The 19,861-nt window shown below is 51.1% G+C and overlaps 3 protein-coding genes across 3 annotated transcripts; 1 reads left to right on the forward strand and 2 right to left on the reverse strand.

Annotated features, from left to right (window-relative positions):
- Window positions 1–512: 512 nt before the first annotated feature.
- VFPPC_08905 (AMP-binding enzyme) lies at window positions 513–2,365 on the reverse strand (the record flags this gene model as incomplete). Its single annotated transcript, XM_018287527.1, has 3 exons — window positions 513–1,721; window positions 1,778–2,073; window positions 2,140–2,365. The coding sequence occupies 3 exons, from the start codon at window positions 2,363–2,365 to the stop codon at window positions 513–515; spliced, it is 1,731 nt and encodes a 576-aa protein (XP_018140565.1).
- Window positions 2,366–5,794: 3,429 nt separating this feature from the next.
- On the reverse strand, window positions 5,795–7,540 carry VFPPC_08902 (hypothetical protein; the record flags this gene model as incomplete). Its single annotated transcript, XM_018287526.1, has 1 exon — window positions 5,795–7,540. The coding sequence occupies one exon, from the start codon at window positions 7,538–7,540 to the stop codon at window positions 5,795–5,797; it is 1,746 nt and encodes a 581-aa protein (XP_018140563.1).
- Window positions 7,541–11,958: 4,418 nt separating this feature from the next.
- On the forward strand, window positions 11,959–19,477 carry VFPPC_14501 (1-phosphatidylinositol-3-phosphate 5-kinase (Fab1); the record flags this gene model as incomplete). The annotated part of the gene is made up of 3 exons (XM_018292269.1): window positions 11,959–18,651; window positions 18,714–19,318; window positions 19,372–19,477. 3 exons carry the CDS (start codon window positions 11,959–11,961, stop codon window positions 19,475–19,477), a joined length of 7,404 nt encoding a protein of 2,467 aa, XP_018140562.1.
- Window positions 19,478–19,861: the final 384 nt, after the last annotated feature.

The raw sequence follows: 19,861 nt of genomic DNA on the forward strand, positions 1-19,861 counted from the left end.
ACCAGATATCCGCTGACGTACTTTTGGGTTCCCTATGCTCTATCATTGCATCGACCCTGGCTCGAGCGGCTGTGACGACTCGCAGAAAGATATGGCACAGGGTTCCTTTTGGGTGTTTGATCAGCTCTTATGAGTCTTTCTGAGATGCTGCATTATTAGGGTGACCTGGCTCCGATTGTGGGAGCCGATTTTCGTACTGCAAAAGAAAAAAATTCTGTGTCTAATTGCACGGCGGCGTTTGCTAGGTTTTTCTCAGACGGACAGCTTTCGCAGAGGTAGCAGACTTTGGCGTGGAATGGCTGTACCGAAAATAGATTTTCTGATATTTGGCCAGTCGTTTTTTTTAATACAAATATCTAGTTTACCTGTATTCACCGGGCATGCATTTTATGTCCTGACTATGTCCAATTCCAGAACTTGTCCCCACTCAATGTCTATTATATCCTGTCTATCGTACACGTCTATCCAATAATTGTAGGTCCTGGGGCAAATTATATACAACTCACATACTCCTACATCTCATCACCGCTATGCTCATCCGCAAAAATTTCCTTCACAAGCACCTTCTTGTTAATCTTGCCCATTGCATTCCTGGGAATATGCTCAACAACCTTCATGACCTGCGGAATCTTATAATTCGCCAACCTGCTCTTCAGGGCGCGCCTCATTTCCAATGGTGACCACTTCTGCACAACGTCCTTGTTGAGGATGAGGACGGCGCCGACTTTTTGGCCCCAGTTCCCGCTGGGGACGGCAACGACAGCCGCCTCCGATACTTCGGGTAGACTGAGGAGTTCGCGTTCTACTTCCAGGGCGGATACTTTCTCGCCGCCTGTTTTGATGATATCTGCAGTGAGACGGCCCTGGATGAAGTACAGGGGTCCTTGGGTCCACGGTTGGCTGTGGGAGGCGGAGGGGACGGAACGGCGGATGGCGACGTCGCCTGTTTTGAACCAGGAGCCTTGGCCGTCGGGGTCGGGGATGAATTCTTTAGCGGTGGCGGAGGGATTGCGCCAGTATTCTTGGAAGATGGTCGGGCCGCGGAGTTGGATCTCGCCGGAGCGTGGGCGGCCGTGGGAGTCGACTTCGGAGGTAGGGGGGATGATTTCGCCGGTGTCAATGTCCATGAGGCGGGCTTGGACGGAGGGGAGGGGCCAACCGACGGAGGCGTCGATGCGGTCTGTGAAGGAGAGGCCGCAGCTGAGTGCCATGCCGACTTCTGTCATGCCGTAGCGCTCGAGGAGGACGTTGCCGTGGCTGAGGGTCGACCAGGCGGTTTTGATGGGCGTGGGGAGAGCAGCGGAGCCGGAGATGTTGACGCGCATGTTTGGGGGGGAGATTGCTTCCCGGGCGGCTGTTGCGATGGACGGGGGCAGTGATTTGTGCGTGGAGAGGAGGCGGCTGTAGACGGTTGGGACGACGGTGAAGAAGGTGACTTTTTGGTTGGAGGGTTTAGGCGTGCCGTTGACGTGGACGCCGTTGGTGCCGTTGGTGGGGAGGAAGGGCGCGGCGAGTCGTTTCCATACGGCGTCGGCGTTGAAGGGGAACATGAATTCGATGGAGGAGCCGGCGAATAGGGGTGTTATGACAGCGTTGACGGTGCCGTGGATGTGGTGCAGAGGGAGGACGTGGAGGAGGTGGTCGGATGGCGTGTACTTCCATGCTTCTATGAGGGAGTGTGACTGGGCGGTTAGGACTGATTGTGGGAGGAGGACGCCTTTCTGGAGGGTGGTTAGCATCGTGTATCTGAAGTTGATGTTGGAGGTGTTTGACGAACGGGTCTGTTGGTGGTTCCTGAAGTGTAGAGCATCAAACCTGCGCCGGCGGGATCTGAGCCCTCGAGCGGAACGTCTTCGCCTTTGCTGCCGCCAAGATGCTTCTCTAGCTCGAGATGTGCCGGTTTGGTGGCCAGCTGCGTCGCCAAGACTTCTTGTGCTTTGGATGCGAACTTGGCTGACGATACGAGGAGGGCTGCTTCACTGTGATCCAAGATGTATTGTAGCTCCGGTGCCGGGAAGGCAGGGGACATTGGCACCGCAATGGAACGCGCAGCGAGTGCAGCGAGCAGGGTAACTGGAAATGCAGAGTTAGCAAATGGAAATGAAGAACAGGAGGCTGAGGTTTGAGGAAAATACTCACCAACATAATCGTAGCTGTTCTCGATGAGAAAGGCTATTCTCTCCCCGTTCAAGTCCTTCTTCCCGCTGGCTTCGTAAAACCGTTGCCTTGCCCGTCGCACATCGCCGAGTAATTCGCCGTAGGTAAAGGTTCTTCCCGAAGCCGAGTGGATTACCGCGGTGGACTGAGGGTCATGCTTCGCGATGGCTTCAAAGATGGGCAGCCGTGGCAACGTTGTGGAATGCATTCTCGCATAAGACAGGCATGAGCAGCACAGCGACACCGGCGACAGAGAAGAACGATGCGAAGGCGAAGACGACGATGACGACGAATAAAGAGATGAGAAGAGGGGAGAAGAAGCTATGCGCCGGAGAACCGGTGGTAGATTGGACCGGACGGTCATGGGCAAAGGCGGGCGCAACAATAGACGCCGAGGTGGTGTTTTCGCTCGTCGTCTCACTTACAGCATGAGGGGAATGACGCAGGAAGAGCCGAAGGGAAGGCAATTAGTGGAACCAACCGCAGATGGAGTTTCTGCACGGCATCAAAGTACGGACCGGGTTAAATGTGGTTGGGTCGATTCCGATGAGCGTGTGTGGATGAAGGTAAGCTTGCAGGAGACGCGGGCGAAATATCTCGGGTCTTTTGGACGAGGACTGAAGATAGACGACTTGCGATGTTTCCAAACTCAATTCGCGAGACACTGGCTTTGGAGCCGGCGTAGGTGCGTTCAGAATATCCGGTGGGAGGGTAGTCAACCTGGAACTAGACAGGCGAAGCATACGCGACGCAATTGTCGTCTGATAGCCAAGGCATCGAATTGCTCCAATGTGTCCCCATTTTACCCCAATGGAAACGTGGATGTGGGACAAAGAGATTTGCTTGGACTCTTGGGATGAACCGGAAGTCAAATTTGGGGGCCGATATTTGACCTCAAAAATTTGGACGGGCAGCTCAGAGTGGCGGGGGTGATGATGCTGAAATGGCGAGGTCCAGGCATGTAATGACTATGCCAAAATTATGGCAATGAACGGGATGAGTTGAATTCTGCTACCAATCAATGAAGAAATACTCCGTACTGATGCATGTCAAGGTGTCGAGTGTAGCCATTGACGTATTATTGCGTCGACTCCAATTTGCTGGTTGGGCTGACGTTATAAGCCAAGCCAGCCTAAGGACGAAGAGGCAAGCAGACAACATTGAAGCAGTGTGACTTGACACTGTCAAAGATCGAGTTCAAGACTCTGAACCACTCGCATATCCTGGATTTGTCTGAGCTGCATTCCTCATTTCTCAATGCAACCACATTTGGATGCTGGGTAGGTGACATTTGACAACACGGCTTGACTGGCTGCAGTGTCGAAGCCGACTGGATTGGCAAATCATGACTTGAAACGTCCATCTGTGCAACAAGGATCATGTCAAGCCCATTACTTGCTCGCTTCATCGAAAGCTCTAATGGCTAGCGGTTACCGAATTCGAACAGGTGCAGGAGCTACATGCAAACTCCCTCGCTCATCACTCGAGTCCTGGGTGCAATAAGTTGACTGCTTCATTCGGTACCTGATTTCTTCTTCCTGTCCTGTGCTGTGGGTTGTTCGGACCCGGCACCCGGTAAGACACACGACTCCAACAGATTGAGCCACACCACACAGGAAGCGTGATCCGACATTTCAGCAGCTTGTGCTTTACGGACTGGAGTACCAGGCGCAGAGTTGTACATTCGTGTGGGTACCTTGTGCATTGAAAGCAGAGCGTCGAGATGCACTCCAAGATGCGAGGTAACTGACGCCTCGGTGCTGCGTGCACAAGTACAGATGCCTGGATGTAAAGTACTTAAGTACCAAGTCAAAGTCTCCTCTCATCTGGTCGGTTCAAAGACGCACCGCATCGACATCATCACAAGACAATTCCACGCACGTCTCAGCTCAGAAGCCAATTGCGGTGATACCAAGCTCGCTTTCTTTCCTTCTTTTTTCGACACCTCCATCCATGATGCATCTTGTCTCGCCCAGCTTCGCCAAAAAGGCGTCCTGGTCTTGATGCTTGCCTCGACAATTGGACCCGGAAACTCGAGAAACGTGCCTGATGGTCCACCGCACCTGCAGCCCCGTCACCGCTTCAAGCCTCCCCGCCCTGTCATTGGATCCCCGCTCGCCCTGAAGGGACCCCAAAGGGACTGTGCCCATGCAGCCATGGAGCCATGCAGCGCCCACGCAACCTGTACGGCCTGCTTTTGTCTGCAAGCCCGCTCGTCTCTCACCGACTTGACCGACCAGACAGCAACTCGAGTGCAGGGGAGCAGACAGAAAAAAAAAATATACACATCCGAGTGAACTGACACTATTGGCAGGAGTTCCTTTTCGCTGCAATACCTTGGTAGTTATCCAACGAGAAGGCGGAGAACGCTAAGCAGATTTCCTGGTTCTGAAGATTTATTTCTTCTTCTGTCCCTCACTCCCTGTAGCTCTTCTCTGCTCTCTCACTCTCTTCTCACTCTCAATTGACCTGCTTGGAAAGTGGCGGGTCGTCAGTGGTGTGCCTGTTCCTAGTGTGAAGACCGTCAATTGCGCCTCCGAGCACCGGACCCAGTGGCACAAGTTGTCGACAACGACCCATCTACAACTTTCCCTTCAACACAACACAACACAACACAACACAGCATTGTTGCCCCGGATGTTGCGACGATACGCCCTCGGCTTTTCGAGCGTCGGGCGACAGCTCTCCACCATGAGTTCTACTACGCCTATGGAGGATGCCATCCGTGCAAAGGTTGGTCGTCTCGACGGTAATACCTATCCAGAACTAACCATGATTAGATCACGGCTGCGTTCAACCCTCAGACACTCGAAATTTACAACGACTCCCATCTTCACTCCCACCACAAGGCCATGCAAGGCGTCACCTCCAAAGAAACTCATTTTCGGTGCGTAATCCCCCCGGCCGCCAACTCAACCACCACTAACACCTCCCAGACTCGTCATCACATCAGAAGCATTCAAGTCCAAGATGCAACCCGCCCGCCACAGAATGGTCTACGCTCTCCTCCGCGACGAAATGGCCCTCGAAGGCGGCATCCACGCCCTCCAACTCAGAACCCTAACCCCCGAGGAGGAAGAGCGCCAAAATAAGAAAAAGGCCGCCGAGGCCGCCGCCAAAGAAGAACAAGCCCGCGAAGCTTGAGCGGGCCATTCGACATGATATAAGAGAAACGCGGTGAAATTTCTGGAAGAAACTGTAATGACCAAAGCAGCTGGTCCTGCCCCGGAAGTGTCGGAAAGGTCGTGGGCCACGGGAAGGGAAATATTATTTAACGAATGATAACGGAAAATAGATGTAACGAAAATGGAACTCCTCAGGGAGACGTTATGAAAAATCTTTGAAGTTGGTATATTATTGTTGGTTGGTTTGGTTTATGGGCTGCAATGCCTACCTGGTACTTAGATCTGAAAAGGGCCCACGCACAATAGACACACGTCTGCCTTGATTCATTACCAGCGGTGATGTGTATGGGTATCGCTTTGAAAACGCTAAGCTTTTTGGGGCATATCTGCTGAATTCATTTCCATTACGCCGTGATAAGTTTGGGTATGTAACTAGTTTGAAAACGCTAAACTCTTCCTTGTCATAGATTGCACCGAAGCTTTGAAACATATAACCATGATTGCAACGCACACTACGTCGAACCGTGCCGACTCCCTGAGCCGAGACCACTGCCAGTCTTCCTCCTAAGAAAGTGCTCTCGCAGACGGGCTTGCTCCTCGGCAGACCTCTTCCTCACCGTACTGCTTTTCCCAAACGACGCCATTCTCTCAAAATACTGGGATGCCCTTGCTCCTCTTGATCTGGAAGATGATGCTGGTACTGGTGGATGAACGGGCGCATCTGAACCCAACTGCGGTGAGTGTCGCCGTCTTGATCTCGCAGGGCCAGGGGGCGACATATCCGGCGTCTGAACATCAATATCCATTCTATCCTCCGTCCTGTTCCTTTTCTTTGTTTCCACAGCCTTGTCCTTGGCCTCATGAGATATATACCGCCGCGCCTTGGCAACTTCCTCTGGAAACATTCCCAGCACGGTCCGCAAATTCTCCCTCGTAATCACCATTAGAGTATACTCCGGCTGTCCCTCAAGCATGTTGAACCACTCAATCGCCGGTAATGGTTCCTGTCCTTCCCCAGCGGACAGTACATACTTCAGATATCCCGCCGCAAAAGCGCGGATGAAGTCGTCGTAGAGACACTCGCGGAGGGCGCGCTCCGACTCGAGGTACTCCAGACATAAACAGGCTTTGATGAAATTTTTGAGGGTACCATTGTTCGACTTGTAATCAGGGTATACGGTTATGAAGAGCGTGTATGGGTTGGAAGTGTCGGGAGGAGATATTTCCCTGTGGATGGACGCAGGCTGAGATTCTACTATGGTGATGTGTGTTTCTGCGCGTGACTCTTGGGGGATGTGAGCTATGGCTGTGTTTTGTGTGGATGCTATTGCGCATGTAGCGGGGATGAGGGAGCTGGATGACGTGGAGAGCGAACTGTCGACTTCTGTTATGTGTAGTGTGTTTGGGAGGCGTGTGAATGATGTTGATGCGCTGGCGGGCTTGACGGGCGTGGTGCCTTCGAAGCGGATTGGTTTGAATCGCTGACGTTTTTGTCCGTCTTCCGGCTTTTCGTCTGCAGGTTTTTGGATGTTGACGGTGGCGGGGATGATGTTTTGATTTGGTTGGGCACATGGCGGAGTTTCAATCTGCATACTCTGTGAATGCATGTCCATGGCGGGCGTGGATGTGGGTTGTGCTCGGGCTGGTTCCAGGTTGACTCTTGCATCGGTTTGCTCGTTGGCTTGAGGAAGTTCCGTGTCCATTTCATCTTCGTCTTCGTCGTCGTCTTCACGAACGTGAGCATGAAAGTCTAACGGATGGGATATTTGGCCTTCATTTCTCGGATTCATCATGGGAGTTTCCTCAACAGCTTGTGACTCAATCGGTGGTGCTGGCGTAAATTTAGGGGCTGGGTGGTCCCGTGGTGGCGATTCTTCCCATGAAATGGCCGGCGAAGATGGTGGTGAATCTTCCTTTTCTTCATCGCTTCCATGTCGTTCACTGTCGACTTGTTCCTGCGGCTTCCTATCACTAGTCCCTTCCTCTGGAATCACATCGTCTTTGACCACACTGGCCAGTGCAGTCTCAGTGAGATTTTTCGCATCCTGCGGCTCACGCTTCCTCCTCAATAAATAGGCCTCCGTGATAGTCTCCAACACATGGCTAGGCACTTGAGGCACGCCCTGACGCTGATTCTCCTCCACGGCCCATGAACCGTCCTTTTCTAGAATCTTTTGCTGGTCCTTCGGTATGGTCGCGACTTGACGCCGCCCCAGCAGCGCTGAGATGTTTTGCTGGGGCGACGATGTGAGAGACATGGCGATGAGGTGAGGAAATTCAGTGTAGTCCCGTGAGTGTTGGCAGGAGTTGCGGCAGAGTGCCGGATGTCATCACATCTGAGGAGTGTCTTGTGGAACTGGAACCGCGACGTGCAGATGGATTCCTTGGCTGACGTCTAGAAAGGATCTTCGGGTGTTACCAACATAGGAAGGAAGCTGCGCAATCGGAGTTCCGGCTGCCTCGGTGAGTCGGTTAGACCGGAGGATCTTGTCTTGGTCTGATGGTGTGGTTGAGAGGAGAGTCGCGTTGGGTGTAGATGATAGGACGTGACGGGTATGAGCATGAAGTCTGGTGTCGTTGGATGAGTGGCGTCTCTGTGCAGGTCGAGTGCATGCGTCCCCACTTTTTACAACAAAGAGCGAAGACTTGCATTACCGGTCTTGGGAACTTGAACTCAACCAGCCGATTGAAGGCTTAAAGTCTGGGGTAAATTGTGTTTACCTACACTATATGAATACTTCTCAATACACCTTAAGTATTTAGGTATATATTGTTGTACATAATGCCTTTGACTTGGTTCAATACCACTGTAAGTACCCCAGGACCAACGCCACGCGCTGATCAAGTGCCAGTGCCAACTTACACCAAATGTCTGGTCGAATTCAATGTCAAGCCCATTTTCGCCATTTGGCCCGGCATCAAATCCAGTCCCCCAGTCATGTTGCAAGTAATTCCGTCCAGTACCATCCGTCTTGGTTATACAGTGCTGCCTCCATCTTAGCTCTGTGTACTTACAATCAATACTTGAACAAAACTTAAACGAGAGAAGATGTCTGTTACTTATTTATAAACTCTTCCGAGTATATATACGTTGCAAGGGGCTTTGCGGCCTAGAATATAAAGTTCCATGTTGAAAAGAACTCAGTCGCTACAGTTTGTGCATGGCGAACGCAGATCCTTGTGCCAAGTCTAATCGACCAGTTACTACGAGTCGACCATGTAAAGCGGAATGTTAAAGGTATTTCAACTCAACTACTCAAGTAGTAAAAGGCATCGCATATCGCAGTGTGTAACTACAATATATGGAGATGTGCTAGTGCATACTTGAATGTGGACAAATACTTTTTACCATAGACTGTGTTTATTACGGGCTACATAAGGAATTAGAGAGGTATAAAATACCCGGGATGCCAACGAATTTATCGTTGACCTAGGGGTAGGGAAAGCGGGCTGCTGCTGCTGAAGATGCTGAAGAAGATGCTGCTAAATTTAACCCTTCTTCCTTTCCATCTTCTTTTCCTTCCTCCCTTCCCTCTTCTTTTCGTTCTTTCTTTCGTTCTTCCTTCCCTTCCATCGTGATGTACCTCAACAACAGCGGTATAGCTTGATTCTCACTGACCAGTCGCCGGAGTATTTCACAAATAACCAATTAGAAGCTGGGGGACGCCCTCATATATTTCCGTTTAAAGCTGCAAAGCGGGAAGCTGCAGCCTACCGTGCAACTTGCTTGCCCTGCGTCATCACTCTTCACTTCTTTTCCGAATTGTATGCTTTATGTACCTAGTTGACGGCAAGCAACCTACTTCAATGTTATATCTACCTGATCTGCCTACCTATTTTCTTATCTGCAAACACCATTTCATGCTTAGGTACTCACCCACATGCAGTCATGTTGTCTTGTAAACACCACGTCTGCTACTTGGCCTTGGCTATCGCCGCTCCCGCCACCTATCATGGTCTCATCACTCGCTTGGAATTCAGCAAGACTCCCTTCCATTGTATGTTAGCACCATCATTGACATACATGATGTGTTTGGTTGTCAGCGGCCCCCTTTCCCCCAGTGGCCTTCCAACCTGATTCATTACACCATCCTGAGCGGTTTTGTACTATCCTTGTGGCCGACATTCGACGACTGCTTTCACTCCGTGAAACCCCGATAAACGACCCGTCATTGAAGTTCTACATATCGCATTGGCATCACCCGTTATTGCGATCTTCGAGTGCATCCGGCAGAATGTGAGTCCTTGTGTCTTGGATGCATCCGTATCCTGTGTGGCAGCATTCTAACTTCACTTCAGAGGAATGACATGGAGCCTTGCCATATCGAGCGCTTCTAGAAAGGGCCTCGTATCAAGCTCGAATACTCGGCCTAAAAATCTCCCTACAACTTCGGGAAGGCTCTAGGAGTTCACTTCCTCATGAATTGCGCTCTTCTTTGCATATATTTTGCTATACTGGCGGCGCTGAACCAGATTCTCAGCCTCTTTGACGGCCACACCGTTTCAATGGGCACCATTTTCAAAGCAACAGCCATTGGTGCTGATGAATTGCCATCAGGAAGGGGTTTGATGGTTTTTTGTAATTCTGGGCAGGTATTAGATGCGTCTGAGACGGTAAGCACTTATTGATGGATCTTCGTAGATTCCTTCAATGTTCTCATACTAAGATTCCGGTAACCTGTAGCTCTTGCACCTCGTACTCAGGCAACTGCGCCATACATGTAGATTAGTTCCGCCAAAAGGACCTCTTCAAGCAGTTGGCCAAGAGTGGGCTGACATGGACCTCACCGACATAGGACTTTTATTTGCGATGTGGGTTATTTTGGGCTTGATGTATCGGGAAGACGAAAGCCTGGCCAGCGGGACTGGGGCCTTATGAAGATGGGTCACTGTTGGACGACCTGCCATGAGATGGTGAACTGGATTAGCAAAGTTGTAACCGTGGAAATCATTTTGTGCCCATTGTGATATTAGCAGCAGGAATATGCTACTGAAAATGTGGTTTGGAAAGGGTCATTTCTTTCTCAAACAACATGTGAAGGCTGGAATATAGAGCCAGGCAAGATGCTCTTTTAGCTGCACTACCCCCTAGCAACAACCTAGATGTTTACGGACGGGAAAAGACAGGTTCAAGGATGTGATGTGTAGAGTGCATGTATTCTTCTAAGCCCTAGTTCTATATAGATCTATTCTATGGGCGTAAGGGGGTAAGTATCTGGTTTACGGCCACATCCTCCCATTCCGGGCAGGAGCCCCCTTCTCATAACCCACCCCCTCTTGAACTCCAGCCAGACACAGGGAAACCAGAGGCCCCCAGCCAATTAGAATAGATATAAAACCAATTCCCAAACTCCTCAAAAGTAACAACAATTATTAACAGGCCATCCATAGGTCCTAAGTTAAAGCAAGGCAATTTATTCTATCTATACACTACCTACTCACTTCTTTCTATAAACTAAAACTAGATCCCTCTTTAGCACCTCCTGTGCTTCCTAAATAGCCTCCTCCCACGTAAACCCTAGTGCAATGCGTTTCCCAGCCTTATTAATAAAATCCGTTAGTTGGCGCAAGGCATGGTAGATTCCTCTCCTGGCCTTCTTAAGGTGAGGCTTAATCAATTTAAAGTAGATGTCCTGGGCGATCTCCATGTTGTTAAATCGATTAAATGCTTTAACCAGCTTGGCACAGGCATCTGCCAGGTTATCATCCCAATCTTCCACAAAGCTCCGGAGCGCGCCCATTTCTAGATGACGTCCTCAGGCTTGGTCTTTGACTCCAGTCCCAGAATCACTGCCAAGAGCTGCTCAAACGTAACGGGGGTTTACAACGTTTAAACAGGTAAAAGGTACGGTAAATCGCCTGGCGCTAGATACTGACACATTGAGGTGTATACGTGTATACTTGAATGTAGGCAAATACCTTTGGCCACAGACCCTAGAACTCTAAAGTAGGCCGATGTCATTGGGGACGATAAATGGGGTTGATGTTACAAAAAGTGCTGACAACGCCCAGAAGCAACATTGAACAGGTGAAAGCTGCATGTGGGTTCAAGTCAGTTTGATGTCAAGTTCCATGTTGGTCGAGGTTGGTCAAGTTCCCCGCCAACGCAGTGCAGCCTGCACTGGCGCTGACTCCGCGTGGCTTGGCTTGCATACCACCGCTTTCCCGCCTTGTCCAATCCAGCTTTCAACTCAACAACATTTCGTCATTTTGCCTCTGCCTGTCTCAAACTGCATTGCGTCCGGTTGGTCTTCACCTCTCCCGCTGGCTGGCACGTCCGCTTTTGCTTCTACGCATCGTGGAGTGTAGTGGAGCCTCTGGTACGATACGAGTCTGTCGCTCGCTGCAGCTTATTCACGACGATACGACGACCAAGTACATGTCATATCTCCCCAGTACCGTTTCAGACCGTCCGTCATCCTGCGATTTATTACCAGACCCAACCTTCCTCTTTCACCTCCACCTTGCCGTTTGTTCACGTCAAGTATTTTGGGAGCTTCTCACCGCCCTTTATTTACGCATCATGGGTTTACCTTGTCGCACAGTACGCGTCGCATCCATCCAAACCTGAAGTGACAGCTCCAGTATCCTTGCTACCCATGGCACGAGGGCTTGATTGGAGCCCAGAATACAACAACCAGACCCGGGTCCCCAGGACCCGTGAAAGGTCGCGGAAATGGCGAGCAGTACCACCTCCAAAGCAACGCGCCCTGCTTCGCCGAGCCCTTCTATCGGCCTCAGCTCGCCCATCAGCTTTCGAAACCGACGCGGCTCGACACACTCGATATCCTCTACCATAGACAAAGAGCAGCTGGCACAAGCCCTTGACCAGATCCACACATCGGCTAGTCGGTGCGAGACCTTGACGACGTTTAACGACTTTGCTCCCCCGCCAGAGGGGATCCCTGCGTCGGAGAGCCGGTCGGGAGCCGGGGAACTGGTTCAGAACGGTCTTAGCGGCCTGTATAATCGATTTCGAGAAGCTGTTGGCGGTGTTAGTCCGACAAAAACCACGCCAAAGGAGCCCAAAGACGGGAAAGATGGCTCTGGACAGGCATCGGAAGTTGCTTCCAAGAGGTCGTCTGCTGCGCCAAGCCATACCTCGAGGCCCTCGATTTCGTCTCTCACACGAGTTGACACAAATGCCACCATAACAACAAATTCTATCTCGACTGTAGCCCTGACTGATGTGTCTTCCCCGACAGGCACATCAAGCAACGTAGATAGCCGTCCGCAAGTACAGTCCACGAAATCAAACAGCATAAGCCTCATGACAGGACCAAGATCCAGCTCGGCTAGTAGACAGAGCTTACCCACCAAGGCCACGAGCTCTGTTGTCGCAGACCCTACCATAGCTCCCCCACCTGCGCTGAAGCGGGATGCGAGTCGTAGTACCATTCGCACCGAGGACAGCGGGGGACAATCTTCTAGCAGGAGGAGTCTAAGCAAGGCCGAGCTCCAAGCCGAATCTGCGAGTCTTTACGACACCAAGGATGGCCGGCTGCCACCTCGGGCTGGCCGTGATGATGAATCCAGCATTGATGGAAGCCTCGATGCTCCTTTCAGCCCCGTTGCAGGCGCGCCATCGACAACATCGACGACAAATAGTCGACACCATGCTCGAAATCCTTCCGTCACATCGTCAATGCTGCATCCCGACGATATGAGACGGACACCAGCTGTTATTGATAGAATCAGCCGGTCTCGCTCCCCGAGATATCCCGGTTCAAGAGACTCCTCACTTGATAGAGGGACCGCCGCAGCTAGTGCCATTAATACATCTGCTCATGGCTCCGTCTATCACGACTCCTTCGGTCAAGATGCCCAATCCAAACTTCTGTTGCCTGATGCTGGACGGATTCCAGGGACGACAAGGGGTCAAGAGCGTGCCTCTGATCAGATGAATGCACAGTTGGACAAGATGCGAAGGCAAGTATTGAGCAAGGAGTTCTGGATGAAGGACGACACCGTCAAAGAATGCTTTCTTTGCCAAACCCCGTTTACCGCATTCAGGAGAAAGCACCACTGCCGCACCTGCGGTTGCATCTTTGATTCCAAGTGTACCACTGTGGTTTCCGGTGAAAAGTTTGGCGTCCAAGGGTCCTTGCGGGTTTGCAAAAATTGCCTCGAAGTGATTAGCCGTCGCTTCGACGGGAGCGGCTCTGACGACTCTGGAGACGAACGATCCTTTCTACCCAAGATCTTTGGACCGAACAACCCCAAAGACTCTTCTGAAACCGTAACAAGCAAGTCAAAATCCAAATCCTCAAGCGTCGCAGCTGGCTCTGAAGGATCAGAGGATTCGAGACCACTGACAACGCCAATGATGGCCATTCCAGCTACCCGGCGAGTGAGAGATTCTGCCAATAGAGCCTCTGCTGTGTTGGAGATTGACGCCCCGCAACTGAGTCGACCTGGCTCATCTCGTTCGTTGAAGTCGTTGACAACATCCGGCCGTCCTCAGTCCTCGGCTGGCCATAAAAGACACCATTCCAAACACGGCTTCCTTGGCCGGTTTAAACCAGCTCCAGAACAGCAAGCCCCGTTCAGGAAAGGAATCGACGAAGAAAATTCTAAACAACCAAAATTTCCAGCCTTTCACGACGACAATATCATCGACCCGGATTTGGCGGATTATATGTCGGAAGACTCTAGTGGAGACGAGCAGATGGGCATCTTTGCGACCATGGCGGCATCTGATGTCCAATCTACAAGCTATGAGCACGATAGATCTGCATTTCCCTCCTACCTAAATCAAACCAGAAAATATCGCCACCGACCAGGGGAGAAGAGCATCAGCGGAATGAGCTACGTCAGCAGAGGAGTTTTTGACGATACCAGTGGCCCAATAAGCCTGTTAAATCACAGGAGGTCAACACGACGCCGGAATCTCAGCAATGTTAGTGGAAGTGTTCATCATCACGGCTCTCCGAGACCCAAGTCTGCCATCTATAAAGGACCGTCTGCGTCATCAGAGGCACTGTTTAACCTGGACCACCCGAACCACTCTGGCACACAGCTTACCAGGAGCGACTCGTTGCGCAAGAAGATGACGCCAAAGCAGGAACTCAATCGATCCAGCTTGAAGCATGTTGACAGACTACTGTACCAGCTCCTCGATGATGCCCAGATTCCAAACCCAAGCGCATGGCAAAAGTCCCTTGTACCTATTCTTCTTCAACTGACAGACGACGTGACCCCGGACGTTGCCAAAGGAGAAGACATGGATCTCAGGCACTATGTCAAATTGAAAAAGATTCCAGGCGGTCGACCCGGTGATACATCCTACGTCTCAGGGGTGGTATTCACAAAGAACCTTGCATTGAAGAGCATGCCGCGGCGAATCTTGAACCCACGGATTGTACTCGTAACTTTCCCCATTGAGTACCAGCGTCACCAACAGCATTTTATGAGTCTGCAGCCTGTAATCGAACAGGAGAAAGAGTTCTTACGAGTTGTCGTGCAGCGAATCACCAACCTCCGCCCCCAAGTTCTTCTTGCACAAAAGGGCGTATCAGGAGTTGCTTTGCAGTATCTCTCGGAGGCCAACATATCCGTTGCCTATAATGTCAAAGACACAGTCATAGAAGCTGTTGCCCGCTGTGCCGAGACAGAAATCATTGAATCACTTGACATGTTGGCTCTTCCCGTACGGGTTGGACGCTGTTCTGCATTTGAAGTGCGGACATTCGTCAACAATGATTATCCCGGGAGAAAAAAGTCGTACATTTTCCTCTCCGGCTGCCGCCCCGATTTGGGATGCACCATTGCATTGCGTGGTGCGACTGGTCAATTGTTACGACAAGTCAAGCACATCATGGAGTTTATGGTTTATGTGGTTTACAATTTGAAGCTGGAATCGAGCCTTCTTCGAGACGAGTCTGTTGATCCACCAGAGGACAGTGAAACCTCATTATCAAATTCCCTCCAGGGCCTGAACGAGAGCTTTCGTTCTGTGAGCTCGACTGGGGACTGTTGCAAGCAAGGTCCCACGGTTGTCGTCAATCACCCGTCCAGCGAGAGCGAACCACCATCTCAGGTTACTGTGGACAGCATGAGCACGAATCTAGACGATGGCGACCAGTCGGGACAACCCAGTGGGCAACTGGCTGAACCAGCCAAGATGGTATCTTTGCATGCCCACCACACCCACACCTCTGCGGACAGCCAAGTGCCTGACGATATCCCCATGCCAACCTTTTACAGCGACATGGTGGCCAAGTACGAAACCAAGATTCTGTCCGCGTCACCGTATGTAAAATTCAAGCAGCCTTATCTGCTCATGAAGGCTCGTGAGCAAGAACGTCGACTCCTCTATCTCCGGCGGCTGCGTGATCAGGATGCAGTCGAGGAAGATTCAGAAAAGGCTGGCCGTCACAGATTCCAGCTGATTAAGCCGGAGATGGTTGAGAAAATTGGACAAAAGGCGTCTCGGCAAATTATGGAAGTTTTGCACGCCGTCCACGACGCGGAATACGACAAGGCTCTCTTTAATTATCAAACCCAAACTCGTCAGTGGGAGACATATATCCAAGGCAATCTCGACCTGTTCGACCCCTATTCACATCAAAACATCGTGGTGTTGTACTCGGTCATCTGCACCGACACTAAAATCCCATGCATTGAACCAGGGCTTGTGGCTATTAATTTCTACGATGAGCAGCATGTTGATACTGGCATGGATGCCGACTGTACCCTCGGCCAGTACATCGAGGATCTGGCCTACAGCAAAAACGATGTTTGCAACTCGAACGGCTGTGAAAAGAAGCTGGTTGATCACCACAGAACATATGTTCACGATGAGTATCGCATCACCGTCTTTGTGGAACACGTCCCAAATCCTCCACCACGACGACCAGAGCTGGGTGACGGTATCACAATGTGGACATACTGCAAACACTGCAAGAAAGACTCGGAGGAGACCGCCATGACTGATGCAACGTTCAAGTACTCGTTTGGCAAGTATTTGGAGTTGCTCTATTGGGGACGGGGCCTAAAAATCAAGAATGTGGAAGATTGCCCTCACGATCAGCACCGCGACCATGTTCGCTACTTTAGCATACGTGATTCCCGTGTCAGAATTCACTGGGATCCAATCGATCTTCTGGAGATTGTCGTTCCCCGAGCCAGGATAACCTGGAAGGTGGCCAATGACTTGAAACTCAAGAACGAGATTTACACCAAAATGGAAGAGCGATGGAGCAAGTTCATGTCTTCAGTACGAGCCCGGCTGAAGAGTATTCGTACGGAAAGCCTTTTGCCAGAGAAGGAAGAATCTTGCAAGGCAGAGGTGGAGAGACTGATGAAGAAGACCCAAGAGGAGCAGCCAGCCATCATCCGACAGATGCAACGGACGTACGTCGAGTCCAAATACTATGAAGTTGTTCCATTCAACAAAATCATTCGTGAGATGCTGGAGAAAGCTGGCGAATGGGACCAAGCGTTTGCCGAGTTCGAGGCCGACTTTCTTGGCGACAAGGATATGCGGCAGATTACAATGATGCAACTGAAGAAGATCTTCACCGATAATGAATCCAAAGAATCTCTTGCGTCAAACGAGGGGACTGGCTCGGCCGCCGATAGCGATGATCGCCCCTCTCAGACCTTCACCGAGGCTGCGGAGAAGAGTACGCAGCCGACAGAGTACACTGACACAGGCATGGAAACCAGTTTGTCGTCGTCGAAAGCGTTGGAGGCAAGGCCGGATGGCGAAGAGGAAAAGGTGTATATCCCCGCCGATGGCGCCATTGAACGTGTGGAAAGTCTAGATCTGGCTGGATCTCCCGAAGCAATCACTACGCCTGCCCCGACACCGCAAAGCCCAGTCTCTACTGAGACGTCTTCACGGATCCCCATTGCGCAGACGCCGGTGTCCGCACGACCTCCAGCCTCGCCTACTGGTATTGGCCGCAGCCCTACAGACACGTCCATTTCTGGCCAGTCCCTCTCGGAGAAGATTGACCAGATGCGCCGAGAACAAGCTATGCAAGGAGCTGAAGGCAACATGGCGCCACCGAAAGCCATACCAGAGCGAGGATCTAGCCGTAAATCTGGGGCGAACATCTCGCCACCCATGGTCCGGGCAACTTCTCATCCTGTTCGAGCCGTGCCGAGGTCGCAGGCTGCCACTCCCAAACTCCCAGGGGCAAAGGACGTCAAATCTGGGGCTGATGCCACGGCGGAAACCCCTCCAGAAGGTTCAATCAAAGTAGACAAGAAACTCTCAGATCGTCTGGGCTTGACTGCCTTGAAGAACAGGGGCAAGAACACAACGTCTGGGATCCCACGGCTCTCTCACAAGAAGAAAGAGTCCAAAGTTTCAACGTTGGCTAGGCATTTCGAGCAGCTGAGCCGAGAATTCGAGAAGGAGCGCATCCGCGATCGCAAGGAGAGAGCGGCAAGTCTTCGACAACCCCGGGCTCGACTTCCTAGAACCTCAACAAAGGCTATTGTACAGGTGTATGACGATGTTGCTGAAGCCTTTGAGGAGCCGCCCCAAACAAGCGAACCGGTGTCAGGTCGAGACGACGAACAGGCCAAGACCAAAGTCCCGGTACAATCAGAAGCCAGCGTTCCAAAGTCGGAGCCTATGACAGAGCCACCAACCCCTGTAGAATCGGATACCAAGGCTGATGATCAAGTCTCCAAGTCGGGAACCGAAACAGCAGCCGAAGGAGAGACAAGTCTAGCTACGTCGGACGATGAGGGAGGCATAAGCGACATTGATTCTTCCATCGCGGATGAATTCTTGCCTGACCTTAAAGAACTGGCAGATGCCCTTGAACCTAGCACAGAAATCCCACTTGAGCTGCCCAAACACCAGAAGACGAGCCTTATGAAGTATCTGACCAACTTTTGGGCCGAGACATCAGCCAGTGGGTGGCCGCCGCTGGAATATCCCATCAACCCCACGGATCATATCTTTGTGGATTCCGACATCATTGTGCGAGAGGACGAGCCAAGTTCTGTCATTGCACTTGCCTTGAACAGCGACGACTACCAGGCTAAACTGTCGGGGATTAGACGTGAAGCCCAAGAGGTGATACAGCGCGAAGTGGAGGGCATTAGCGACGGCGAGCCAAGATCTTTACCAGCGTCAGATATGGGCGATGGGATGATGTATGAAGCAGATTTGGAGAAGAGCTTGCTTCGTGCGACTGGGACTCATCTCAAATACCAGTTCAAAGAAGGTGCAGCCATCATGACGTGCAAGATCTTTTACGCGGAACAATTTGACGCCCTGAGACGAAAGTGCGGTGTGGCAGAGAGAATAATCGAATCTCTGTCCCGCTGTCTTAAATGGGATTCCAGGGGTGGCAAGACCAAGTCGGTGTTCTTGAAGACTCTGGATGACAGGCTTGTCTTGAAGGTAGGCAGTCGGTGGACGAACTGTATCGATGGCTTGTGAACGATGCTAACACGGAAGAACAGAGTCTGTCCCCTATTGAAACGTCGGCGTTTTTGCGGTTCGCTCCAAGCTACTTCAACATTATGGCCGAAGCCTTGTTTCATGATTTGCCATCAGTCATTGCCAAGATGTTAGGATTCTTCCAGGTCATCATCAAGAATCCAACCACTGGAACAGACGTAAAGCTTGATCTCTTGATAACTGAAAACCTGTTTTACGATCGGTCGCCGACACGAATCTTTGATCTGAAGGGATCCATGCGCAACCGCAAGATCCAATCGACTGGCGAGCAGAACGAGGTGCTGCTTGACGAAAACATGGTGGAATACATTTACGAATCACCATTGTTTGCGCGCGAGCATTCCAAGAAACTACTTAGAGCGTCAGTTTGGAATGACACGCTGTTTCTGGCCCGTCAAAACGTCATGGACTACTCACTAATGATTGCGGTTGACGAGGAGAGGAAGGAGTTGGTCGTGGGTATCATTGATTGCATCAGAACATACACATGGGACAAGAAGCTCGAAAGTTGGATCAAAGATCGCGGCTTCGCGGGCGGCGGTCGAAACAGGCCAACTGTGACGAGTCCGAAAGAGTACAAGTCACGGTTCCGAGAGGCCATGGCTAGGTGAGTACTTGTTCCAAGTTATCCACTCAACTTGTCCCACTAACAATTTGTAGATATATCCTTCAGGCGCCCAACTGCTGGCACTTGTTCAACAATCCCCAACTGTCCACCAACTACGGCCATGCGAGATTTGAGGAGCCCGAAGCAGGGGCGAAATAAAGAAGCAAACAAAAGCGACGAGATTTATCCAATACTATGGAGTTGTTAATGAAGAGGGATACTAGGCATCATATCATGTTACACACGGCTAGCTTTGAAGGGTCTGTTTGCTAGGCGTTTGTTGAAATGTCACGGCCACGAGCTGGTGCATGACGCTTGTCACGTAATGAGTAATGATGACTATGATGAATAAAGCGTGCATTCTATAAAATATGTCTTTACTTTCTCTACCTGCCTGCTCTTGGGATGGGCAGTGTTGCGGTTGTCAGTTTGCACTTGTAGAAACGTGGTTGTGATTTACCAATTGGGAGTGGGCCAGTTCTCTGGTTGGCCAAGTTGATCTACAACCACCACCATCCATCAACCTCATCTTGAGACCTCCAT

Source organism: Pochonia chlamydosporia, chromosome 6 (genome assembly GCF_001653235.2).
Source record: "Pochonia chlamydosporia 170 chromosome 6, whole genome shotgun sequence".
In the NCBI taxonomy this organism is placed as follows: Eukaryota; Fungi; Ascomycota; class Sordariomycetes; order Hypocreales; family Clavicipitaceae; genus Pochonia; species Pochonia chlamydosporia.